Source organism: Pelodiscus sinensis, chromosome 31 (assembly GCF_052426305.1).
Source record: "Pelodiscus sinensis isolate ZL-2025 chromosome 31, ASM5242630v1, whole genome shotgun sequence".
NCBI classification, from domain to species: Eukaryota; Metazoa; Chordata; order Testudines; family Trionychidae; genus Pelodiscus; species Pelodiscus sinensis.
In genome coordinates, this window is record NC_143082.1 from 6,227,170 (window position 1) to 6,251,719 (window position 24,550).

Sequence of the window (24,550 nt, forward strand, 5' to 3'; positions counted from 1 at the left end):
TGGGTAACTAGCTCAATAAGTACCCAGGGATGGGCAACAATTTTTGCAGGGTAAGTATTTTGGTAAGTGGTCATTGGCCACACTTTTCTATTCAATGAATGGAAGCAGTGAAGGGTCTGGGAAGGAGTTTGGGTGCAGATGTGAGTCTGGCCTGGGGCAGGTGCATACAGGGGAGGGGCAGTTTGGGTGCAGCAAGGGGTTCCGGCCTGGGGCAGGTGCATCAGGTGGTTCTGGCCTGGGGCAGGTGCATACGGGGGGGGGGGGGGGGGGCAGTTTGGGTGCCGCAGGGGGTTTGGACCTGGGGCAGGAGGGGGGGGGGGCGGAGGCGCAGGCTCAGAGGCGGCTCCCGGCCAGTGGCTCTCAGGCTGCCTGCAGGCCATGCTGGGTGACACCATTGCAGAGCCATGCTGCTGTCAGCATCCAGGGATGGCCCCACAGGGGACACTGCAGGGGCTGACGTGCAGGAACAGCTGGGAAGGGACCTTTCTGTGTGTGATGTTTGATGGCACAGGAGAGGTACCCTGGCATATGGGGGGAGAGGGCGGGAGAGTCCATAGGGCTTCCCAACAGAGGCCCTTCCAGAGCAGTCCTGGCCTGGGCACCCCACAGCAAACCTGCACAGAAACCTCCCTACAGCCCATTCCCTGAGTAGCGGCATCCTCATTTACAGATGGGGAAACTGAGGCACAGAATGACAACACGACTCACCCAAGGTCGTCCTTGGGGCTAGAACCCAGGAGTCCTAATTCCCAGCCGAACTGCTCTAACCACTAGACCCTGCTCACATCCTGGAGCCGGGACTCCCAGCCGAACTGCTCTAACCACTAGACCCTGCTCACATCCTGGAGCCGGGACTCCCAGCCGAACTGCTCTAACCACTAGACACTGCTCACATCCCGGAGCCGGGACTCCCAGCCGAACTGCTCTAACCACTAGACGCTGCTCACATCCCGGAGCCGGGACTCCCAGCCGAACTGCTCTAACCACTAGACCCTGCTCACATCCCGGAGCCGGGACTCCCAGCCGCCCGTACCTTGTTGTAGTTCTTGCCGGCCGACTCCCGCTCGATGGGACGCAGCGCCTGCAGCTGGGCGTCCAGGATGTCCAGCAGCTGCTCCATCAGCTTGACGGAGGAGCTGACGTCGCCGGCGTAGATGGGCCCCCGCGTGTGCCGCGCCAGCTCGCTGGCAATGTTGGCCGCATTCTCCCCGCTCTTGATCTGCCAGGGCGGGGGGAGGAGACGCCGATCAGCCCCGGGGAGCCGGATGCCAGGCCCAGCTCTTCCCACACAGGCTCTGAGCCCCTCCTCCAGGTACAAGTGACCTGCCAGATCCCACCCCCTCGGGTACGAACCAGGCGCCCCAGGACTCTGTAGGGTGCTAGCCCTGCCCTCCCGCTCTGTCGGATGGGCTCCCTCCGAAGCGGGGGTGGGGAGGGGGCGGGAGGCATGGTGGGCACAGGGTGGGGGAGGGGAAAGGGGGGGCACTTGTACCTTTTGGGCCACCTGGTTGACCCAGGGGCTGGTGCAGTTGCTGAGGTCGGGGCCGCGCGGGTTCCAGATCCCCAGGGCTGCCAGGCACTGGAAGGAAGCGATTCCTGTGGGCAGAGAAGGAGGCGGGAGGCACCAGAGAAGGGAGAAGGCCGGGGCCCTGTCAGCCTAGGGTGGGGGGTATGTGGGCTGTGAGGGGAAGACAGAAAGGCCCTACTATTGCTACTGGTGGAGGGAGCGCTCCCACAGCAGGTAGGAGGCACAGGGGAGTTGCCCCACCAGCCCTCAGCTCATGGCTGCAGCCCGAGACTGACTGTGGCCCCCTGAAGCAGATAAACGCTGCAGCCTAGCCTGGTGTGGGGGCCCCCTGCTCCGGCAGAGAGGGGCACAGCCAGGGAGATGTGGGGATGGGGCAGCTGGAGGGTGGCTGTAGGCTCTGGCTGTGCAGCGCCGGCCCCCTGTGTCCCCCTGCTCCGGCGCCATGCAGGTACCACACCACGAGTCTCCACACAGCAAATGGAAAGAGGGACGGAGCTGCAGAGAACCCAGGAGTCCTGGCACCCAGCCCCCCCCCCCCCGCTCTACCCATTAGGCCCCACTCTCCTCAAGTGGCAGGAGTCCTGGCACCCAGCCCCCCCCCCCCCCGCTCTACCCATTAGGCCCCACTCTCCTCAAGTGGCAGACTCTGAGAGGGCTCAGCGCCTCCTGCCCCATCCCCACCCCCCTGGTGGCCTGTTACCTCTGGTGCCCTTGGGGCAGGGCCGCTCCACCAACATGCCTTGCTGCGTGGCTGGCCACTGGACCCGCCGGACCTCCTTGGGCTCGCAGAAGAGTTCAGGGGAGACGTGCTGGTTGGAGGAGGGGGGCTTGCGGGTGCTGGGGGCGGTGGTGGTGACGGGGTGCAGCTCCGTGCCCTTCTGGTTGATGGCGCCGATGGGGTGGGTGGTGAGGGGGGCCCGGCGCGCCGTGGTGGTGGCGGCGGGCGAGGCCGTGGTGGTGACGGTGGTGGGCCGCACCGTGGTGGTGGTGCTGAGCGGCGTGGAGGTGACGGGGCCTGGGGGCAGGAGGAGGGAGCGTTAGACACCCAGATGCCCCATTGTGGGTCTGGGACCCCTTGAGTCCCCCACCCTCCTACGGTCCTAGGGCCCCAAGTCCCCTGCGCTCCCTGAGACCTCCCGAGTTCCCCTCCCTCCCTATGTCACTGGGACTCCCCCAAGTCCTCCCTCCATCTCAGGGCACCTTTGGCCTAGGAACCCCCCCAGTTCCCGACCCCCAGGCACGGCCCTGGCAACTCCCTACCTGGACATCCCTGGCTCCATGGCCCCGTGCACACCCTTGCTTCCCCCGTCCTGGCAATTCTGCATCCCCCCCCTTCTTCCCCAAATCCCCCATATCCCCCTGGCAATCTTTCCTGCCTCCTTCTGCCCGCACCCACCACCTGAGACCCTCCCAACACATCCGAGCCCCTGAGACACCCCCGTGAGCCTCTGTGAGCCCCTCCCCATGAGACCATCCCCCAATGATCCACAACAATTTCCCCCCCCAACCCTCCGACTCTGCTACACCCTCCTCTGAGCTCCCCAATTCCTACAGAGCCCCCTGTGAGTTTAACTCCCTGAGAGCCCCCCAACCCCTCCAAGCCCCCTCACAGGATCCCCCTGAGACCCTCCACCCCTGGAACCTCACACGGGGCTCTGAGCCCCCTAGAACCCTCTGCAAACTCCTGACATCTCCAGCCACCCCCATGCCCGTATGAGTCATAGAATCACAGAATCGCATAGAATCCTAGAACACTAGGGCTGGACGGGACCCCAAGAGTCATCAAGTCCAGTCCCCTGCCCCCATGGCAGGACCAAACACTGTCTAGACCATCCCTGATAGACATGTATCCAACCTCCTCTAAATATCTCCAGAGATGGGGATTCCACAACCTCCCTGGGCAATTTATTCCAGTGTTTAACCCCCCGACAGTTGGGAACTTTTTCCTAATGTCCAACCTAAACCTCCCTTGCTGCAGTTTAAGCCCATTGCTTCTCGTTCTATCCTCAGAGGCCAAGATGAACAAGTTTTCTCCCTCCTCCTTATGACACCTTTTTAGATACCTGAAATCAGCTATCATGTTTCCCCCTCAGTCTTCTCTTTTCTAAACTAAACAAACCCAATTCCTTCAGCCTTCCTTCATAGGTCATGTTCTCCAGACCTTTAATCATTCTTGTTGCTCTTCTCTGGACCCTCTCCAATTTCTCCACAACCCTCTTGAAATGCGGTGCCCAGAACTGGATACAATACTCCAATGGAGGCCTAACCAGCGCGGAGTAGAGCGGAAGAATGACTTCTCCTGTCTTGATCACAACACACCCCCAATACGCCTCCAGGCCCCACAATTCTCAGGGGCTGTGCCCGCTCCTGAGGAGAATTCACATTTGTTTCCCCACTCGTGGGGCTGAGCAGTGATCCCCCCTTGGGGGAGGCTCCCCTAGCTCTAGGGGTGCTGCCCATCTCTCCCCTCCCTCACAAGCTCTGTGTGTGGGGGGGGGGGGCTGGTGAGGAAGCCCCATGGAATGCACATGCCTCTGGCCCCCCTCTGAGGTCCCGGGCTCTGGGTTCCCCTCCAGCAGGTTCTGAGCAGGCACTGAGGGGCCTGTTCCATGCAGGTTTGAATCTGGGGTGAGGGATAGGGGTCTGGCTGCTGGCCTCTCCCTGCCCCATCCCCCCAACCCCTGACAGGGTGCAACCCCAGCCCGGCCTTTGCCCCTGCTCCTGGCTACACCCCCCCTTTTACGTCCCAAGGCCTGACAGATACCTGCCTCCCCCAGCTCAGCCTGACACCCCCCACCCAGGGCTCCCTTGAGAGGGGCTGGGCAGGGGAGGCCTTAGCGACCCCCCATCCTGTATGTAGCAGAGCTGGGGGGTGGGGAGCAGACGTGCATGGAGCGGAAGGAACAAGAGGTGCTAAGTAACCACCTGAGGAAGAGAATAAGGCCCAGAACCTCTTGCCTAGTGGGGCCCCTGTCGGGGTAGAAGGGGCCTTGGCTCCCCATCTGGGGCAGGAGCTGTCTGGAATGTGATGGGACCGGGGGGTGGCCTATGGGGAATCACCCTGCACCTTGAGCAGACATTTTCCACCCTCCAGGGCGCTCTGCCCCATAGTGGGAGGGGGCTGTTGTTGTCCCTCCTATTCACAGCCCTCTGCTCCACTCTGGAAAGGAGGGTCCCTCTGCTCCTCCCCTCAAGGGGGTGGGAGCTGTCTCACAACCCCCTTCTGAGAGGCTCCCTGCTCACTAGACCTCACTGCCCTCCTGGGGGTGGGGATAGAACCCAGGCAACCCGACTCTCCCAGCCTGCTGAGTCCTCCTTGAACCCCACCCAGAGCTCTGAGCCCCCTGAGCACCTCAAGGAGCCTCCCCAACCATGCCCCATGAACCTTCCCTTCTAGCCCCCCAAGCTCCTCCCCCGCCTGAGGAGCGCAGACATTTCCCCCTCTGGTGGGGCAGGAGGCTCTCCTCACCCTAAGGCTGCCACTCCCACCCCCCACAAGCAGGACCCGGGTGAGGGGGGGGCCCTCGTGCTCACCCGTGCTGGGGTCGGGGGGCCCGAACTCCAGGGCGTAGCGCACCACAAAGTAGTTGTTCCAGACGTAGAGCTGGTTGTCGCGGGGGTTGTAATCCACGGAGGAGACATACTGGTAGGGGTTGGGGAAGGCCAGTGAGACCGGCTCCTCCCGGTTGAGGTTGGTGTTGAAGGCGTAGTCCACACGGTTGCCGGCCGCCTCACTGTCGTCATCCACGTAGACGGAGCGCACCACGTACAGCACCCCGCACACCATGAAGGCGTTGGAGGCCGAGCGCTTGTCGTAGCCCGTCTCCCAGGTGCCCTCAAAGCGCAGGGTGTAGGGGTTGAGCTGGCTCACCACCAGGCGCCCGTTGTTGCCCTCCGTGGCGTAGATCACCCACAGCCCGTTCTCGTCCACGGCCAGGTCGATGTCGGTCTTCCCCCCCCAGCGGTAGGGCGAGGTGTCGTGGTAGTTGGCCGTGTTGATCACCGTCTCGCCGCTCTTGATGCGGGTCCGCAGGTCGTACTTGATGATGTTGCGCGTCCGCTCCTTGTTGTAGAAGACGGCCCCGTCGTACACCACGAAGCCCGTGCCGTCCACGCGGTTGGGTAGCCGGTAGGTGGTGGTGTGGCGGGCGCCCATGTAGTCCTCCCACGAGGCATACTCCGTCAGCGTGTCTGTCCGGTAGGGAATCCACGGCATGACGTAGATCCGGTCGCCAGCTTGCAACGGATCTTTGCACCAGGCGCCCGACTGATGCTCTGATTCGTGGGTGGACGTGGCCTCCAGCACCTTCTGTAGGGTCCCCGGGCAAACGAATACTGGGGGGGGGAGCAGGGAGGGGAGGGAGATTTGGGCAAGTGGGGGAGGGAAGAGGAGGATCAAGAGAGCAAGCGAGTAATAGAACGAGAGAGAGAGAAAGAGAGAGACAGAAAGAAAGAGAGAAAAGAGAAGAATAAATTTGTAACAGGCTGTCGGCTGGAGGAATGAAAATCAACGCTCGGTTCCGAGGTCAGCTGCAGTCATGGGTAATTCATCTCTGTTATTGAGCAGAGATTGTGGGGGGGAGGTTACTTTTGGGGGGCGAGGGGTACAGGAAGGCGGGGGGCATTGTGACAGACAAGGGGCCCCAGATCTAAAGAGAGAAAGGAATTTGGAAGGGCACAACCTGCCCCAACTCAGTGGAAAGGGAGCGAGGTCACTTGCTCTGGAGAGCGGGCTGGGATGGCTCGGCTGGAACCATTTGTAGCCAGCCCAAACTCCTCCGGGCACGGCCGAGTCCCCAGGCTACCCCCTTCTCCTGACCCAAGGCGAGTGTGAAATGTCCCTGGGGCAGACCGGGCGGGGGGAAGGGGGCAGCACTGCATGGTCTCCCAGGGAGCAATGGGAATCTGCCCCATTTGCCAGAGATTGTCCGGGCTGCAGGGCAAACAGGATGGGTCTGATCCCTGGCTTTGTGATGCAGGGACTCTCAGGGGGACCCCAGCTTAGCTCAGGCAAACGAAGGCTGCTGGTGAAAAGTGAGTGATCCGTCAGCCAGGGGGCGGAAAGATCTGGCCTTGTTCTTAGCTGGTTCTCCCTCCCGGCTGGGAGCCAGGTCAGCACTATTAGGTGCATCATAATAGGTGGGGAAACTGAGGCACTGAGTGGCAAAATGACGCCCTCCAAAGGGAAGGCAGCTGGGGATAGAGTCCAGGAGTTCTGACTGCCAGCCCCTCCAATATCTCCACTAGGAGCCCGCTCCCTTAAGGAGGTAGGAATAAAATCCAGACATTGTGACGACCCCCTGCTGTAATTGTTAGGAGCCACTCCTGCAGCTGGGACCCAGGGGTCCTGTCTGCCCTTCTCTAACCCCGTAGACCTCCCTTTTCCCAGAGCTGGGAACAGAACCCAGGAATCCGGGCTCCCAGCCATGCCTACTCTAACCACTACACATCATGCCCCTCTGGGTAACATTCCTCCTGAGCTGCTGAAGATTCCTCAGGCGAGAAACCCCGTTCCCTTTGGAAGATGGGAAGGACGGTGATGGACGCGCTCCCCTCTAGCCCCTCTTCCTACACGCTGACGGGAGTGACACCGACTGGGAGGTGGAGGACACGGTTGGAATGAAAAATAAGCAAAGCAAAAGGTCCAACATTTTGCCCATTCAAAAGGAACAGCGGCAGAGCCCCGGCTGGGATCCTGTGTGCAGCTGACGTCTCGCTGGGCGTGGGGGGCTAAGGGGGTGTCCTGTGGCCCTGGGGGGCAGGGAAGGATTAATGCAGAGCCCTGCAGAGAGATCCTGCCCCTTCGAAAGAGTCTGGGGTCAGCGGCCTGTGGGGTTAGCAGACGGTGCCGGATTCCCTCCTGGGACGAACAGCTGATGGAAGGACAGAAGAACAAAGCAGTCTGGTCTGCTCCCCCCCCCCCCCACCTCCCCACATCTCGCCCCACACTGGAGTGACCTTAACAGCCAGGTTTGATTCAGATCAGCATGAGTCATGAGAAGGGGTGCACATGGGGGAGGGCGGGCGGCGGGTGAAGTGGCAGCCAGGGGGATAGAGACAGGAGGGGGGGTGAGGCAGCTGGCAGACCCCCCCTTCCCTCCCCACTCCGACTCGGTCTGGGAGGCTCTTGGGTTCCGAGCCAAGAGGAAAAAGTTGTTAGCGAGGAAGGAGGAGCATGGAAGGCGGGGAAGGGGGCAGGAGCGACCGTCCTCTGGGTGCGTGGGCTGGCTGGAGAGAGGCTGGGGAAGAAAACAGGGGGTGGGTGGGTGAGTGCTGCAGGGAGAGAAACGGAGCTACAGGCCAGAGCAGAGGATCCTGCAGGTGCCGGATGTGACGGGCTTGGGTGCAATCCCCCAGGTGGCCAGAGGGGGAGACAGAGTCAATAGGGGGCGGAGTCAGTGGGAATGGCACTGCCTCCCTTGGGGGTTGGGGGCGAGGGGGGGATCAAGCCCCCCCATCAGGGTGAGGTCCTGGGGGCTTCACACTGCCCCCCCCCCATCCCATCTCGGACCATCTGTCCCTCATGCGCTTCAGACCCTCATTGCAGCGGTGGGGAAAGGACAATGGCTGGTAGCCTCCCTGGAATTGCTGGGGCTGAGGGGCCCAATCCGGCACCAAGTGGATCCTCTGCTCTGGGTTTAGCTGTTAGACGCGTAGCAGGATGGGCCTGCAAGCCCCAGTCCAATTGGCTGGGCCAAGCCAAGAGCCCTGGCTCCTATGGCAGAGGGAATCTCCCAGCAAGAATGTCATGGTGGGGTCAGATTGCCAGCTGCAGTGCCCCCTGCTGGCCCCCAGAGAAATTAACCCCCTCCTGGTCACTGCACAAGCTACTTTTGACCTCCCGTCCAACAACAGCAGAAAGGCCTGAGGGAGCAAGGGACTTGCCCAAGGTCACATGGTGACTCAGTGGTGATGCTGGGGGCTGGACCCAGGAGATCTGGCTCCCAGCCCTTCCTGCTCTAACCACAAAAGAGTCCCAGCGAGAGGCTAGGGCAGTGTTTCTTAAACTGTGTTTAAGGCAGTCGGATGTGTGCCGTGAGAACAACAGAATTCAAAATGGCCACCCTTAAAGGGGCAAGCAACTTTTTTTTTCTTTTTTGCTCAATAACTTTCCCCCAAACCATTTTTTTCCCTCAATAAAAAAAATTGTTTGGTGTTCCTCAGTATTAAAAAGTTTAAGAAACACTGGGCTAGGGAATGCAGCAGGCAAACTCAGAATCCGGACTCCTGGGCTCCATATCTGGGTTTGCTGCTTGTTCTTGGGCAAGTCTGTCTATCCAGCTATCACTGTTCACTCATATCTATCTATCTATCTATCTATCTATCTATCTATCTATCTATCTATCTATCTATCTATCTATCTATCTATCTATCTATCTATCTATCTCTTTCAAATGACTGACTACCCACCATAGCCGTTTGTCCATTGATCCAACAGTTAATTCCCCTCCCAGCTAACAACAGGCCCCATATTTCCATCTGTATTTGCCCAGCGACAGCATCCGGCCGCTGATTCTTGCTCAGCCTTTGTGCAGGCGACTCTCCTGGAGGCCTGGGGCTGGAGAGCCTGCAGCTGCCCTGGATGCTCTCTTCATCCCCTTCCTCCTTCAAGCGAGGCCCCCAGAACTGGACACAAGGTCCCTTGGTGGCTTCACCATGGCTGCCTGCTCCCGCTGGCCAGCTGAGTCTCAGCACTGCTGGAGAGACTCACGCTGCCTGAGTCAGGCCCGGCCAAAGAGTTTGCGGGGTCCAAGGCGGCATGCTGTGGCTGGCTGCGCCATGTGGATGGGCAGCGCATGAGCGATCGGGAGGGTGGGCGCTGGCAGCACAGGACCTAAGGCAACTGCCTTGCTCGCCTGCCCCTAGGCCTACTGACAGTTTCAGTCTGTCCTGAGACCCATGGCTAGATAACAGCTCCCCAGGGACACGCCTCTACCTGCCTCTGTACACGCCCCTTATCCCCAGACACGCCCCTACCTGCCTCTGTACACGCCCCTTATCCCCAGACACGCCCCTACCTGCCTCTGTACACGCCCCTTATCCCCAGACACGCCCCTACCTGCCTCTGTACACGCCCCTTATCCCCAGACACGCCCCTACCTGCCTCTGTACACGCCCCTTATCCCCAGGGACACGCCCCTACCTGCCTCTGTAAACGCCCCTTATCCCCAGACACGCCCCTACCTGCCTCTGTACACGCCCCTTATCCCCAGACACGCCCCTACCTGCCTCTGTACACGCCCCTTATCCCCAGACACGCCCCTACCTGCCTTTGTACACGCCCCTTATCCCCAGACATGCCCCTACCTGCCTCTGTAAACGCCCCTTATTCCCCAGACACACCCCTACCTAGCCCTGTACACGCCCCTTATCCCCAGACACGCCCCTACCTACCCCTGTACACGCCCCTTATCCCCAGGGACATGTCCCTGCCTATCCCTGTACATGCCCCTTATCCCAGGGACATGCCCCCACCTACTCTTGTACCCTCTAGCTATGCATCCCCAGACACACCACTACCCTTCCCTGCACACTCTCCTGTAGCTCCCTATCTCTGTGCCCCTTTAGCTCTCTCCTGATCCGCCTGCTTCTCTGTCCTTCCATCCCCACACACACACCACCCCTGTGCTAGCGCTAAGGCCCCATTCACTTAGTATCTGAACGTCTCCCCACCCTGCTTGGGAGAGGCAAGAGATCTTGTTCCTTAGTATCTGGCGTGGATTTGTACAGTGCCTGGCATCGCCTGGCCACTACCACAACACAAACCAGAGGGGGGATTTGCCCCGCTTCCCACAGGGAGTCTGGTGGGGAGCTCAGCCCATCTCAAGACCCTAACCACTGGGCCCTTCTCCCCCTGTGCTCTGATCAAGCCACCGCAGACCCTTCTCTGCGCTCAGCAAGGACCGGGCGCCTCCTCTTTGCAGCCCAACGCTGCGTCTGGCCCATGCCGCCAGGCCCAGCACATCAGCCAGCAAACGGCTCCGCGCTGTCATCACAGGCCTTGGAGGAGCCCCACTGGGGTGGTGGATGGAACTGCCCCACAACCACCCTACTGCTCTACCCCTGCAGTGCCCCCTTAGCTCTTCTGGGAGGAGCAAACTCCCATTTCATTGGCGGTGGGGTACAACAATCCCCTACCCCAGACACCTCATTTAATCTAATCTAATCTACCTCTCACCATCCATCCCTCCCTCCTTCCCCTCTTCCTTGCTCCCTCCTTCCCTCCCTTCGGCAGCCCCCTCTGGTCCACATTCCAGCCTCACCAACCCAGCCAGTCTCTTTCCTTTTGACAGCCAGACGCAGCTCCCCACGCCCCCACAAAGAGCAAAGCTGGGGCCTGAGATCTGAGCTAAACTGCTCCAGGCCCATCCCACCGGGGAGGCAGGTCAAGGCCCCTGCCAGCGGGACTCGCCCAGCACCTGCCCATGCCCCCCCCCCCCCCCGCATTAGCAGGGCTGGCGTGTCCATTGAACCCTGCCGTGAGTTACACGCACATGCCGGTCTCCAGGCGGGATCCGAGCCGGGTTCCTTTGCCAGCACAGAAGGTTGTTATTGGGCTGGGGGGTGGGGGTGGGGGTGGGGGTGGGAGGCAGCCTGGTCAGATGAGCTGGAGGACGTGGGACCTTTCCCCCAGAACCTGTGAGCTGCAGCTGGGAGGACTCTCTAGACTCGCCCTCACGCCCCTGCTCTCAACCCGCCTGTCCCCCTGTGCCGCCCCATCCAACCTGCCTAGTGCTCTGCGCCTGTGTGTGGCCCGTCTGCACGAATGTGCCTATGTGTGTGGACAGGGTGGAAGGGGGGAGGTGTTCCGGTGGGTGCATCCGTCTTTGCCTGTTACCCTGGGTCTGTGTATCCCCATGAACGCAAAGAGAGTGCACGGGGGCAAGCATGGGGTAAGTGTGTTCCGGTGCGTACATCCCTGTTTACCAGTTGGCACGTGCACGTGTGTTCCTGTGGGCAGGCATGTTTCCATGTGTGGCTCTTGTGTACATCCCTAGGGATGTGTGTACAGTGGGGTGCATCGCCCTCGTGTGGCATAGGCCATGGAAGGATAAAGGATCTACAGCTCGTGCAAACCAGCAGAGATCCGCTTCAGCCCAGCTGCTGGGGAGCTACTCAAGGATCAAGACTATTGCCCCAGCTATGGGATCTGATCCCATTCCTGTCCCACTCGGGTGCCCATAGACTCTCTTCTGAGACTCACAGGTTCAGTTGGGCTGGCCCCACGGCCCAGCCTGGGGTGGTGAAGTGGGATGGATGGATGGCTCCTGGCGGGAGGAGGAGGAGGAGAAACACATTGTTAAAGATGGGGCGAGGGGGGTGGTTAGCTGGTTTCGATCCCTCCTGGGCTCACAGGGGGTGAGAGTGGCCGGAGGCAGGTGGACCGAAATGGACAAGGAAGCAATAAACTTAAAACAACCAAAAAAAGCCACATCAGGAAGGTTTTAACGCCCCGAAGCCATGTGATCCTTGCTGGACCTGTGGGAAAAAAGCATGTTTAGCCTCCCTCCCAGCAAAAATAAATATATATTTACACCCACCCTAATGCAATTGGAAATACAAAATAAGCCAAGAGAAAGAGAGAAAAACATGGATTGGAAAGAATCAAGCCTGGCTTTTTTTTCTGTTGTCTCTTGAGCAATTATCAATTTGTTAATTTACTGGCTTCCTCCTGCTGCCTCTGCCAGCCCCAATGCTCATTAGAAAAATCTCGTTTTCTCCCTGCCGCTCCTCGTACTTACGTTAAACTAGAAACCTCCACAAAGGGCTGAGATGGTCAAATTAAAAAATATATATATCTATAAAAATCGAATGCATCCCTGCCCCTTCTGGCAATAACAGATTGAGTTAAAGACCATGAGTGCAGCTTTTGCTTAATTTAATTTCTTTTAACAGGCAGGAAAAAAAAAGAAGAATCCCAAACCCTGCATTTATCGGAAGAAACGAAATAAAGGAACAGAAAAAAAAAAAGAATAAAAAGGAAAAACATAAAGTTCCATATTAAAGTGGTTAGTAAAAACAAACAAAAACCAAACTCACCCAACAGATTATTATTACTAGTGTTAAAAAGCCGGTTTATATATGTAAATATATGTAGACATAAATATATCTATATATACATATATAATAACAAATCGGGGGCGGGGGGGTTAGGTGTACGTCATCTCATTAGCATTGCGTTCCGGGGGTTAACAGAGAGGACAAGCTAGGAGGAATTGAGACAAAGCCAAAGAAAATGAAAATGGGAGCCTTAAACTAGGCTTTTACTAAAAATAACCCAAGGGGTTTAGGTGCTCCTGCTTGGGGAAAGAATTCTGAGTCAGCACCGGGTGAAAGCGAGTGCTTCACGCTAAGCCTGTGCTTCTGTTCTAATGTGTACAGTCTTCTCGTGTACTAATGGGTGTTAACAATCACTAAGACCGCTGCTAATGCAGTGACTTTCGGGGAAGAGGCTGTCCTGTCGTCGACAGGTGGATGGGAGCTCAGTGTCATGCGCTGTCCCAAACAAGGACCGCTACACGCCCATGAGGTCCCAAAATCCATGGATACCCACCACGCCCCAGACCAAATGCCCAGTCGCAAAGGAGGATGAGTCAAAAAGTGAATTCGCCGATTGAAATCAAATTGACGTAATTTTAAAAAATCTCAGTAAGTCCATCGGACCCATCAGCTCCCTTCCCGTTCCTCTTAGCCACATTTTTGTTTAAATTCTGTGTTAAAGGGGGGAGAAGAAATTAGGAAATAATAATAATAATAGTAATAATAATAATAAAAAAGAGACAGAACCAAAATCAAGAGGAGAAAGAGAAAGCCGGTGACTGAGGTAGATACCCAACTGGTTGCCATGGAAACATGAATAGAGGAGCAGAAAAACTCAGTTGAATGATTAAAAAAAAAAAGACGAAGAGGAAGCCCCCATGACTAGTTCCCCTGAAGGAGGTAAAAAGTCGAGCAGACATTAATGGTTGCCCCCCGCCCAGCCCCCCAAGCAGGTGAGCCAAGGAATCATGGATCAGACTTTGGAATCCAGTTTGGTTACAAAAATCTTTTCCAGATTGGAGCTGGTGGCTTGTATTTTGCGTCGGGCGGGTGGCGAAAGGGGCCTGTCTTTTAGCTAGGGAGGCCAATTGGAATTAACAAGACCAGAGAGAGAAAATTGGGGAGGGAAGGGGGAGAAGAGGGAAGGTTCTGGGAGGAAAAAGGAAGGTTAGGAAAAGGGGGATCGGGGTAGGATCAGAGGAGACGGAATTCACATTTAATATGGCCACAGAGAATATAACAAGGTGTTAGGTTTAGGGGGTCATTGGTAATGTTCTGTTTACCTTTTTGTTCCACTTCTACTTTAAGCATCGGAAGAAAGAAGAAAAAAATAGATTGAAAAAAAAAAAGTGCAAGGAAAGAAGAAAAAAAAGAGAGAGAAGAGATTAAATTGCTTTTCCCCCCCCGCCCCAAAGAAGCCTTTTCTTTATAGCAACTTTTCCCGCCCCACCCTTCCGACCCCCATTTCAGAGCCCACCCCCGCCCTTTTTAATTGTTCAAATTGTTGCTCGTTTTAGGCAAAGAAAGAGAGAAAAACGTGTGTTGGATTTTTATCGGAGGATTTTACAAATCAGGTTTGATTGTTTTTAGGGTTCAAGGGTTTTTCACTCCAGCAGCAGCGTCCTTGAAAAGAGAAACAAGAAACTCACCCCAATGCAAATAATAAAATAATCAGAAATGCCCCAAACAACCCAAAAGTATAAGAAAAAAAACCTCCCAATGCAAAACTCTGAGCACCCCAGGGACAGAAAGGACAGTAGGAGATAGAGATGGATGGGGATGGCTGGCTGCAGGGTGTTGGATAGATAGATAGATAGATAGATAGATAGATAGATAGATAGATAGATAGATAGATAGATAGATAGAAGGGGTGCATGGGGATAGATAGATAAATAGATAGAAGGGGTGCATGAGGATAGATAGAAGGGGTGCATGGGGATAGATAGATAGATAGATCTGTATTGGGATAGACAGAGGGCCTGTATGGAGTAGACAGGTAGGTAGACAGAGGGGGCTAGACTGATTGATTGATTGATCAGTCAAAGGAACCAGGATTCTGGGAACCCAGCTGAGCTAAGAGACAGGGCCAGGCAATAGTTGTCCGCCCCTCCCTCAATTCCTGATCCTCTGCTGCTTAGCTTCAAGCAGATACCAACTCTGGCTTCTCCATATCAGCCCACTTATCAGCCTAGGTCTAAAAGGGCGTTCCCCAGCCTGGCCATGCAGGAATCAGAGCAGACGATCAGCTCGAATGTCTCTCTCTCCCCCCGAAAATCGGCTAGACCAGTGCAGGCCAATGGCCCCGCTAGCCCAGCATCCTGCCTTCTAAAGCAAGGTGCTTCCGAGGGAGCGAAGAGGACGGGGAAATGACCGGGCGAGCCATCCTCTGGCAAGCAGCCCCAACTCCTGCCCATCCGAAGTTCCCTTTAGGGAAGCCGAGAGCATGAGGCTGTATCCCTAACTTGGCTAGTAGCCCTGGCTGGGCCTGTCCCCCAGGGACTCCTCGAATTGGTTTCTGACCCCGTTATACCTCCGACCTTCACAACAGCGCCCCTGGCCAGCTGTGCAGTGAAGTCCTGGAGCTTGTTTCAAACCTGCCGCCTGTGCCCTGCATGGGGGGGATCTCTGGGCCTGCTCTTCAAAGGGGGAAGTAACAGACCCTTCATCACTGTCCCCTCCCAGCCATGGAGTCACACCCTCTCCCGGCCGTCTCTCCTGCGCTGCCCAGTCCCAGCCTTATTACTCTCCTCGCACAGAAGCGGCTCCCTCCCCTGCCTGGCTTGTTGCCTTTCTCTGTCCTCTCTGCAATCCCAGACGAGCCTTTTTGCAATGGGGAGACCAGAACTCCATTCCTGGGCAGGGGCACGTGAATTCCTCTCTCCATACCCTGCCTACCTGGCTATCCCCACGCACCCCACTACTTAGCTGTGTGTAAACGGGGGCTTCTCGGGGGCTGCTTAGCACAGCTCCTAGGCACAGACCCATCACCCCCTAAGACACCAGCCGCTTTCTCGTCTCCTTTGAAATCTCCTATGAGATCTGATATGACAGGCCTGCCCCGCTCTCCCCTGCTCAGATAGAGCCCACCCCCACTTCACCTCAACCACACTCCATCTGCTCCTGGCTCTCCAACGCCTCCAGCCTGTGACGATAACCACCAGTGTTTTCCAAAGGGGGTCAGGATCAAAACCCACTTCCCCCATATCCCAGGGGGAAACTGAGGCCCAGAGCAGGGCAGCAACTCCTCCCAGGTCACCCAGCAGAGCCAGAAATAGAGCCTGGCTCTTACAGTGCAGCGCTCTTGCCCGAGGGAGCAGCTCAGCTCCACTGAACTCCAGGGGTCAGCGGGAGCTGCACTGGCCGCGGCGACATGGCTTGTTTGTGCCAAGCTCTGGCTCCAGCTAAATGCAAGTGACCTTGTTTTGTAACTACACTTTGAATGGAAATGTCCTTCCCTGCGGGGGAAGGGAAGGAGGGGAGAGCGCTGGCTCCAATCTGACCCCGGGGGCGGTTCGGGGCCTTATCCCTCTAGGGGGCGCCAGCTCTGGGACTGAGGAATGGGGCACGGGGCCTGCCTCCTCTAGGGGGCGCCATTGTGACCCTCCGGTGGCAGCTTTCGGTGCAGTTCAGGCAGAGAGGAGGGAATTCTCCAGGTTGGCATTTGGCCAGGACAGACACTGGAGTTCACACCCCAACCTGCCAGGGGCTCCTTAGCTCTGTGTATTCGGGCCTCGGTGTGAGACGTGACCCAAAGAACCGGCGTGTGGGAGAGGCTGAGGAGCCGGGCTGGACTGGGCTCGTGGTCCCGCCCCCATGGAAAGTGTTTCCTAATACCCGAGAGAGGCCAGAGGGCCGGCTGGAGGCAGAGGAGAACGGGGAGATGCGGATGGATACCGTGTGCGAGGAGAGAGAGAGCCATGTATGGGACTGGGGAGCCACAGAGAAGGGGTGTTGGAGGGTAGAGGGGGCAGAGGATGGGTTGATGGACAGGAGTGTGTGGGGATGGCTGAATGGCTAAAGGGGATGGATGAACAGAGGTGTAAGGAGATGGATGGATGGATGGGGTGAGCATGAGGATGGATGGACAGACAGGGGTGTGTCTGGGGATGGGTAGAGGGTGTGTGGGGGGTGGATGGATGGGGTGTGCGGGGGGCTGCAGGGATAGAGAGGTGTGTATGGGGAGGGATGGACAGACAGACAGTTGGGGTGTATGGGGATGGATGGATGTGAGGTCACTGGAAGGACAGAGGGGTGTATCAGGGGATGAATAGAGGGGCATAGGGAGTTGGATGGACAGACAGATAGGTGTGAATGGGGATGGACAGAGAGGCGAGGGGGCACTGGAAGGACAGATACCGGGGTATGAATGGGGATGGACAGAGGAGTCTGGGGGCACTGGAAGGACAGACACGGGGGTGTGACTGGGGATGGACAGAGGGACGTGGGGGCACTGGAAGGACACAGGGGTGTGAATGGGGATGGTCAGAGGGACGTGGCGGCACTGGAAGGACAGACGGGTGTGAATGGGGATGGACAGAGGGACATGGGGGCACTGGAAGGACAGACACAGGGGTGTGAATGGGGATGGACAGAGGGACGTGGGGGCACTGGAAGGACAGACAGGGGTGTGAATGGGGGTGGCCAGAGGGACGTGGGGGCACTGGAAGGACAGACACAGGGGTGTGAATGGGGATGGACAGAGGGACGTGGGGGCACTGGAAGGACAGACGGGTGTGAATGGGGATGGACAGAGGGACATGGGGGCACTGGAAGGACAGACACAGGGGTGTGAATGGGGATGGACAGAGGGACGTGGGGGCACGGGAAGGACAGACACAGGGGTGTGAATGGGGATGGACAGAGGGACGTGGGGGCACTGGAAGGACAGACACGGGGGTGTGACTGGGGATGGACAGAGGGACGTGGGGGCACTGGAAGGACATACACAGGGGTGTGAATGGGGATGGACAGACTTACAATCTAACAGTTCAAATGGGCTTTTTACTCCCCGAACCCCTCGTGGCACCTCTGGCCACGCCTTGGGGCCGGCTGGTCTCCCCTGCACAGAGGCCTGTGGCCAGGAGCTCTGTGGGGCGGGGCTGAGGGCCGGCCTGAATAAATTCCCACACGGGGGCTGGCTCCAGAGCAGTCCAGGGGCTATGGGGTGGGGAGCGAAGGGGCCTCTGCCTTGCTCCATGGGGGCCCTGGAAGCTGGTTTGAACCCAGCCTCCTGGGCATCCGGCTGCAGCACTAAGTGAACCTGTGGACGGGGGCAGGGTGTGTTGCACACAGGGGGAAGGGAAACAACTCCAGACAAAGCCAACATCCTGGAAGCAGCTCGGCAGGGCCTAGCGAGACAGGACCCAGCGGCCAGGAGCAAACCAGCCAGCTCAGAAATCTCCAGCCACCGCAGCGCCTGTGCCAGGGTGGGAGGCAAATCGCCCCCAGCCCCAGGTCACTGTGGGGCCGGGGGCCAAACTGCCTTGCTGCCAACGGGGCTGCGGGAGACATGGGGCTGAAGTCCCGGCTCCCGGGACGAGGGGCAGACAGCAGAGACTGGCACCTCGGGGCGGGCTCACTGGCTGGGTGCCAGGCTCTGGCTGAGGGTGACAGCTGCCCCGCCCAACCCCGCTCAGGCCCTGCCCCTGCATGGGGAGCCCACATGGCTGCAGAAAACAAGCCCCCGAGAAGCTCCAGGCACAGACGTCAGCTAGGCCGAGCCGGATCCTTCCTGTTGTAAACATCTCCCAGTTTCTACCTAATCTTGTGCCTTTGAGGATCTCGACTCATGATTTTAGACCATTCAGGGCGGGTGATGCTGGAAATCGGGCGGACTGGGGGGGACTGTGCCCCTTTCCGTGTCTGCTCTCTGGGGCGCGGGAGGGGTCTGTCTCCTCTGTGCAGCGCCCAGCACACTCGGGGTCTGGATCTTGGCTGAGGTCTCTAGGCACTGCTCTAATAATAACAATAAACGAGTGAATAACTGCTCACCCAGCTGAGTAACGGCAGCCCCAGCCGGGCCTGAAATACACACAGCTGCTGTCAATGACTAACTGATCCCTTGTGGAAAAACCAGAGGCGGCCCCTAGAGATCGGAGGGAAGGAAGGGAAAGAAACAATATGACAGGAAATAAAAGAGAGAGGGAGAGAGAGGGGAGCTGAGAAAAAGGCTGGTTTTTTTTCTATTTTCACAGTTATAACAATTATATTTCTCTAATCCCACCCCCTCCAAAAATAAATGAAATAGATAAAAAAAACAACAAAACAAAACAAAACAAAACGACCCGAACCAAATGAAAATGCATTCAATGAACACAAGGGAAATTGGCACCTGAAGAAGGAAAATAGGCCGTTTGGTTAGAACGGAGGCAGCTGCAAAGGAAGAAAGCGGGGAGTTTGACGCACAAAGGTACCTCCCCCATCTCCCCGCTTTCTGCACCCCTACCATGCCCCAGCCCCCCACGGTCAACAGCACGGGGGCACCCCTCCCGAGAGAGCAGGAAGGGACAGCATGGAGCGCAGGGAGAGAGGAGGATCTGCATGTTAGGGGGCGCTCTGGCAGCTGGTGAGCCCGGCCTGCTGCAAAGCATTGTGGCCTAGAAGGCGCCAGACTTTTGTCACAGTGAGTGGAATGAGGTCTGACAGAACTAGTGTGACTCCCATCATGCTTTGCATCATGTTAGCATGAAGCTTTGCTTCGTGTGAGCACCACTCCCATGATGCTTTGCTTCGTGTGAGCACCACTCCATCACGCTTTGCTTTGTGTGAGCACCACTCCCATGATGCTTTGCTTTGTGTGAGCACCACTCCCATCGTGCTTTGCTTTGTGTGAGCACCACTCCCATCACGCTTTGCTTCGTGTGCGCATGACTCCCATCACGCTTTGCTTCGTGTGAGCACCACTCCCATGATGCTTTGCTTTGTGTGAGCACCACTCCCATGATGCTTTGCTTTGTGTGAGCACCACTCCCATCACGCTTTGCTTCGTGTGCGCACCACTCCCATTACGCTTTGCTTCGTGTGCGCACCACTCCCATCATGCTCCACCTCACGGTTAAGCAGTGGGAGTCGGGCACACGCTGGGCATGCAGCGGTGAGAAATCATAGCTGCTTCCCATAACGCTGAGGCCCCCACCCTGCATGTGCTGCCCAGCTTTGGGCCTGGCCTCCTTCCTGGGCTCCACCCAAACTCCCTCCCCTTTCAGAGGCGAGAGCTGAACCCAGGAGTCCTGACGCCTGGACACCCTCACTCCGCCCCCCCCTCCCCGGCCCCCGGAGGCCCTGACTGACTCTGCCATGCCATGCCCATCGCTCCAGTAGAAACCCAGGTCCCTGGCAAGCCTGCCCCACATACCCAGCATAGGGCCGGGCAGGGGCAGCAGCCTACATCCTGCCCACGCAGATGAGTGGCTGAAATGTTCCCCAAATCTCTCCTCCCCCATTGAAGAGGCTGTCCAATGTCTGAGCTGGGGGAGAGGGGGCTGCCACTCCCAGGGGAGCAATGGGCCCTGGGGCCTTGCTGGCAGCCGGGTCTCAGCGTCTCATGCTGGGACTCTGGGGTGGGCGGGCTGGCTAGAGCCCCCGAGCAGGGCTTGGCAGCCAGCGCCGTCCCCCCCCCGGAGTAGTCGAGTGACACCGACAGAGTGGCACTGCTTTGCACCAGTTCCGGATCTGGCCCCTTCTGCCCCAGATCTCTCTGCTTGCCCTATGGAAACCCTAGGGCCAGTGCATCCAATTCCCAGTGATTCCCAAGGGGCTTCTGCCTTGGTGCTAAGCCCAGAAGATGCCTCTGGTCCTAGCCAGGGGGCTCCCTGTCTCGTCCCTGCCAGACCCATGGTGACTTAAATCCTGATTTACACCCCCGAGTCAATGATTCCAGCTGGTGTAAACAGGCATAGAGCCATTAAACTCATTGGAGCGACACCACTTTACCCTGCTTAGGAGTTTGCTTTTTGGAGTGACTTCAGATTTACAGGTTGGGGTCCAGGAGAGCAGGGTTGTGCTCACTCTGGTTTGAATCTGGTTTAGATGGAGTTCACTCCTGCTTTACATCCCGCTGTAGCAGAGATCATAGTCTGGCTTCCAGGCAGTGACTCCAGATTCCCCTCCTGGTGTAAGTGAGAGCAGGCTTTTGCTTCATCTGACTTACTCTGGATGCGCACGCCGGATTTGGTGACCCTGTCTCCTGCCTTCCCCCTGGCCTCCCTGGGAGCAGAAGTGGATTTCCAGGGACCAGTCCGGGTTTACACCCCAGCATAAGTAGGAACCAGATCTGGAGTCAGAGCGTCTTGGAGCTCAGAATCCGCCCCCACCCCCGCTCTCTCTCGCTCGCTGCTAGTTCCGCCCCCTGAACCTCGCCTCTCCCTTGCTGACGCTGGCTGCTGGGTGAGTGGCAGCGCGGGGGAGAGCAGATGGTGGGCACCGCGCCAGCGCCAGGAGAACAGCCGCGCCTTGAAATGTGAGGAGCGGGGTGGCCAATCCGCTGCCGCGCTGCCACCCGGCGAGCATTTGGGTAGCGCGTATGTCGCCTCAAAATGTGTTGCATGAGCGGGTGGGAGTGGGGGGAGACATGTCAGTTTCCGCTTCTCCCCAGCAAGATGGGCATGAAACTCAGGGATTGGCAGAAGGGGCCAGCTGGTGTAAACGGGCGAGGGATAAGCCCTCCGCGTAATCGCACCGGGTTGGAGCTGGCCCAGTTGACCCAGGCAGCCACATGGTGAGGAGGCAGGGACAGGAAAGCTCCGTCTCTTGGATACGGGGCGTGAACGCAGGCATGTTCAGCAGGTGTGCGCACTTCAGGGCATGTGTGTGTGCCATGTACAGACATGGGCAGTGTACAGGCGTGTGCATATGTATGCACCGTGCATAGCCGTGTTCAATATACAGGCATGTGTATGTGTGTGCACTGTGCACAGCCATGTGCAATGTACAAATGTGTGCATGTGGGTGTGCTGTGCACAGCTGTGTACAATGTACAGGTGTGTATGTGCGTGCCATGTACAGCTATGTGCCATGTACCGGTGTGTGCATGTATGTGTGCCGTGCACAGCTGCGTGCAATGTACAGGTGTGTGCGTGTGCAATATATCCATGTGCATCAGTGTGCAATGGTGTGTGTGTGCATGTGCGTGTGTGAGTGTAAAAACTCATTCAGTGGAGTCTGGCAGGTTCCAATTTCCAGCCCTTCATCTCTGTGCCTCTTTCATCTCCACGCTCCATTGCTCCCCCTGCCATCCTCCCCCCCAGCATGCTTGACCCCACCCTTCCCACACAGCCCTCTCTGCAGCCCAGCCTGAGACCCCAGCCCTGTCTCAATGGGCTGCCCCCGTGCTGTTTGGGGCAGAGTCAGTAATAGCCTGAGGTTGTCTGGGCGCGTCCCCCGCAGAGCTGAAAGGAAAAGGAACAGGAATCGGAGTTAAATCGGTTAAGAGGATGTGCTGGACTCTGAGGCCCACTTCTCAGCTCCGGCTCTGTCTGCGAGGAGAAACCAAACGGGGTGTTACCAGTCCCCCCCAGCCCAGCCCCCCCGGAAAAAGACAGGAAGCGTCAAACAATAGGAAGCAACTCCCCACCCGCCCGAAATGACATGCCCTGGCTCGCGCTACACAAAGCAGCAGGGAAGGGAGTGGGGTTGCTGCAGACCCAGAGGGAGAGAGGTACCCCCAAACCGGCTCCCTTGGACTGTAGCCCTGGTCTCACACTGCCCTGCCTGCTCTTCCGATCCCTAGTGAAGATTGCACCGTGCACCCCAGAGCCGGGATCACTCTCTCAGTATCTCTTTGGGGTGCCCCTGATTTGGGGGACCCAGCTCAGGGAGCAGACTGAGCAACCCACAGAGGCAGGATTTGGGGCACAGAGACTTGCTTTCTATGCTGGGATCAAACTAGAGTCTCCAGGAGCTAAAGATAAATCTTTAATTAAAGAGAACATGTGATGAAGCCACCAGGAATACGTCCAACCCAAAATTAGCAGTCCTAGACCTGGCTCTGTGGGAGGCCAGGGAGCTGTCACAGAGACAAACTCAGCCTGCCAAGGTGGGACTTCCTGTTTTTTCCAGACCTGCTTCCTGTTTGTTTCCAAGCCCCGAACCTCCACTTCCTGTTTCCATGAAGGACCTGTTCCTCCGGAGGGAATTTCCCGGGCCCAGGAGGAGTAGGGGCCTGTCGGACTGACCCAGTTCCAACCCACCTGCAGCTCCCGCTGGGGGTTTGTTGGGAAGGGGGCAGAGGGGCACGCGCACAGGCAGAGTACACACACGTGTTCACACAGAGGTGCACACATCTGCCCGCACAGCACATAGGGAGCACACATACACACACACCCGTACACACACACATTCACATTCGTATCTCTCTTCCCTCCCCAAACCCAGGCCTCCAGCCTCTGTGTTAATCTGCCGCCCTACCCCCCAGCCTAAGGCAAGTGCTCCTTGGAATGTACCCAGCCCAGGGGTCCCCGTTGCCTGAAGCTTCTCCTCACAGGACTCTCCCTCCTCAAATGTAGCTCTAGGATCCTTCCCAGCTGAGTCCTAACTTCCAGACGCCTCCCACTGCTCTAACCACTAGACCCCACTCCCCTCCCACCTGTCCCCACTCAGCCCCACCTGAGACAGGTACAATCCTCCCTATGCCCAGAACAAGCAGGGCCAGCCCCCATCCAACCTTGCTCCCCTGTGCCCCCTTGGGACGGACAGCAATACTGCGGTGTAGCCTTTAGTGGGGCTGGGATGCAAGGAAACCTCTAGGGACATGCTGGCCAGCACCGGCTGAAGAGCCTGAGGAACCAGCAGCCTCAGCACCGAGACGCATGATAAGCCCCCGCCCCAGGCTTGCCAACTTCCCTTGCCCTTTGGGCCCTGCACCGACTACGAGGGGGTCACCCCCTACCAAGCCCCTCACACCCTCTCCTTGCTGCACAGCACCCCCTAGCTCCACACTGGGGTCAGCACTGACTGCAAGGGGGGGGCAGAATCTCCTCTATTAGCATCTCCACATGGTCTTCCTCAAAAGATGGACCTCAAGCAAGGTGCTCAAATCCTTTATCTCTGGCCCCAGTCACCCCCCACGTCCACCCCACAGTGCCAGGGACCAGGGAGCCGGTTCAGGGGGATCTTCCCCCCGCTTTGGGTGGGAGGTTTTGACAGGGAGGAGGGAAGCCAACAGATCGGACCCGAACACGGTTGTAAAAGGAGAACGGGACTCACTGTATGGGACACAGTCATACTGGACCTCCAGGTACTTGTAGGTTCCGGGACAGGGGTCCGGGAAAGCGTCCGATCCGGCCACCACCACGCACTGCGTCCGGTTATTGCACCTGGGGGGAGAGAGAGGGCACAGGGGCCATTAATGAATAGTCCCACTGCATAATGGCTCAAAAATGCAGCCATTCTGGGGTGTGTCAGGGCAGCACACAGACACGCAGAGGGATGGCAGGGAGTAAGGAGGAACTGAGGAGCATGGGGATGGGGCCAGGAAGCTGGGTTTCATGCTCTGAGGCTGGTGAGACACTTGGAGGGTGGGGGCAGGTCTTCAGTAACCTGCAGCGGGCAAGGGCTTTATGTCTTCAAGGGACAGGGACTCTGGTCCCCTGGTTCTAGTCCCAGCTCAGGAGAGTGGTGCCTAAGGATTAAAATGGGGCTGGGGGAGCCAGGGGGCGGGATGCCTGGGTTCTATCCCCAGCCCTGACACAGAGTCGCTGCGCAGAAACCCATTCCTGTTTCAGTGTCTCGGTTTCCGGAGATTGCCCCGAACAAGTCCCCTTCCATCCACTCTCCTGTGAGGCGTAATAGGCATTGGTCTGCCTCCAGGTATCTGTGAGGTCCCAATCCAGGGCAGACAATCCCCCTGAGGTAAAATCATTTCCTCCATTGGGCCCTGATCAGAACCCCGGGCCCAGAGCACCCATGAGGAGGCTGAAAGCAGGGATTGCTTTAGCGAGGGGGCAGAATTTGCCTGGGGAACTCCCTGCCACAGGATGAGAGAGG

General features: G+C 57.8%; 1 protein-coding gene across 7 annotated transcripts in view; it reads right to left on the reverse strand.

Annotated features, from left to right (window-relative positions):
- Positions 1-24,550, reverse strand: part of ADGRL1 (adhesion G protein-coupled receptor L1) — a 102,433-nt gene that overhangs the window by 30,018 nt on the left and 47,865 nt on the right. For 3 of the 7 annotated variants that reach the window (XM_075902219.2, XM_075902216.2, XM_075902222.2), the window contains exons 4-9: positions 23,771-23,880; positions 13,852-13,869; positions 5,063-5,863; positions 2,229-2,543; positions 1,493-1,596; positions 1,034-1,219 (exon numbers count right to left, since the gene is read on the reverse strand). In XM_075902219.2, the coding sequence (XP_075758334.1) occupies positions 1,034-1,219; positions 1,493-1,596; positions 2,229-2,543; positions 5,063-5,863; positions 13,852-13,869; positions 23,771-23,880 (1,534 nt within the window). The remainder of the gene's footprint in view (positions 1-1,033; positions 1,220-1,492; positions 1,597-2,228; positions 2,544-5,062; positions 5,864-13,851; positions 13,870-23,770; positions 23,881-24,550) is intronic. The other 4 variants (XM_075902221.2, XM_075902217.2, XM_075902223.2 and 1 more) reach the window with 2 other exon arrangements.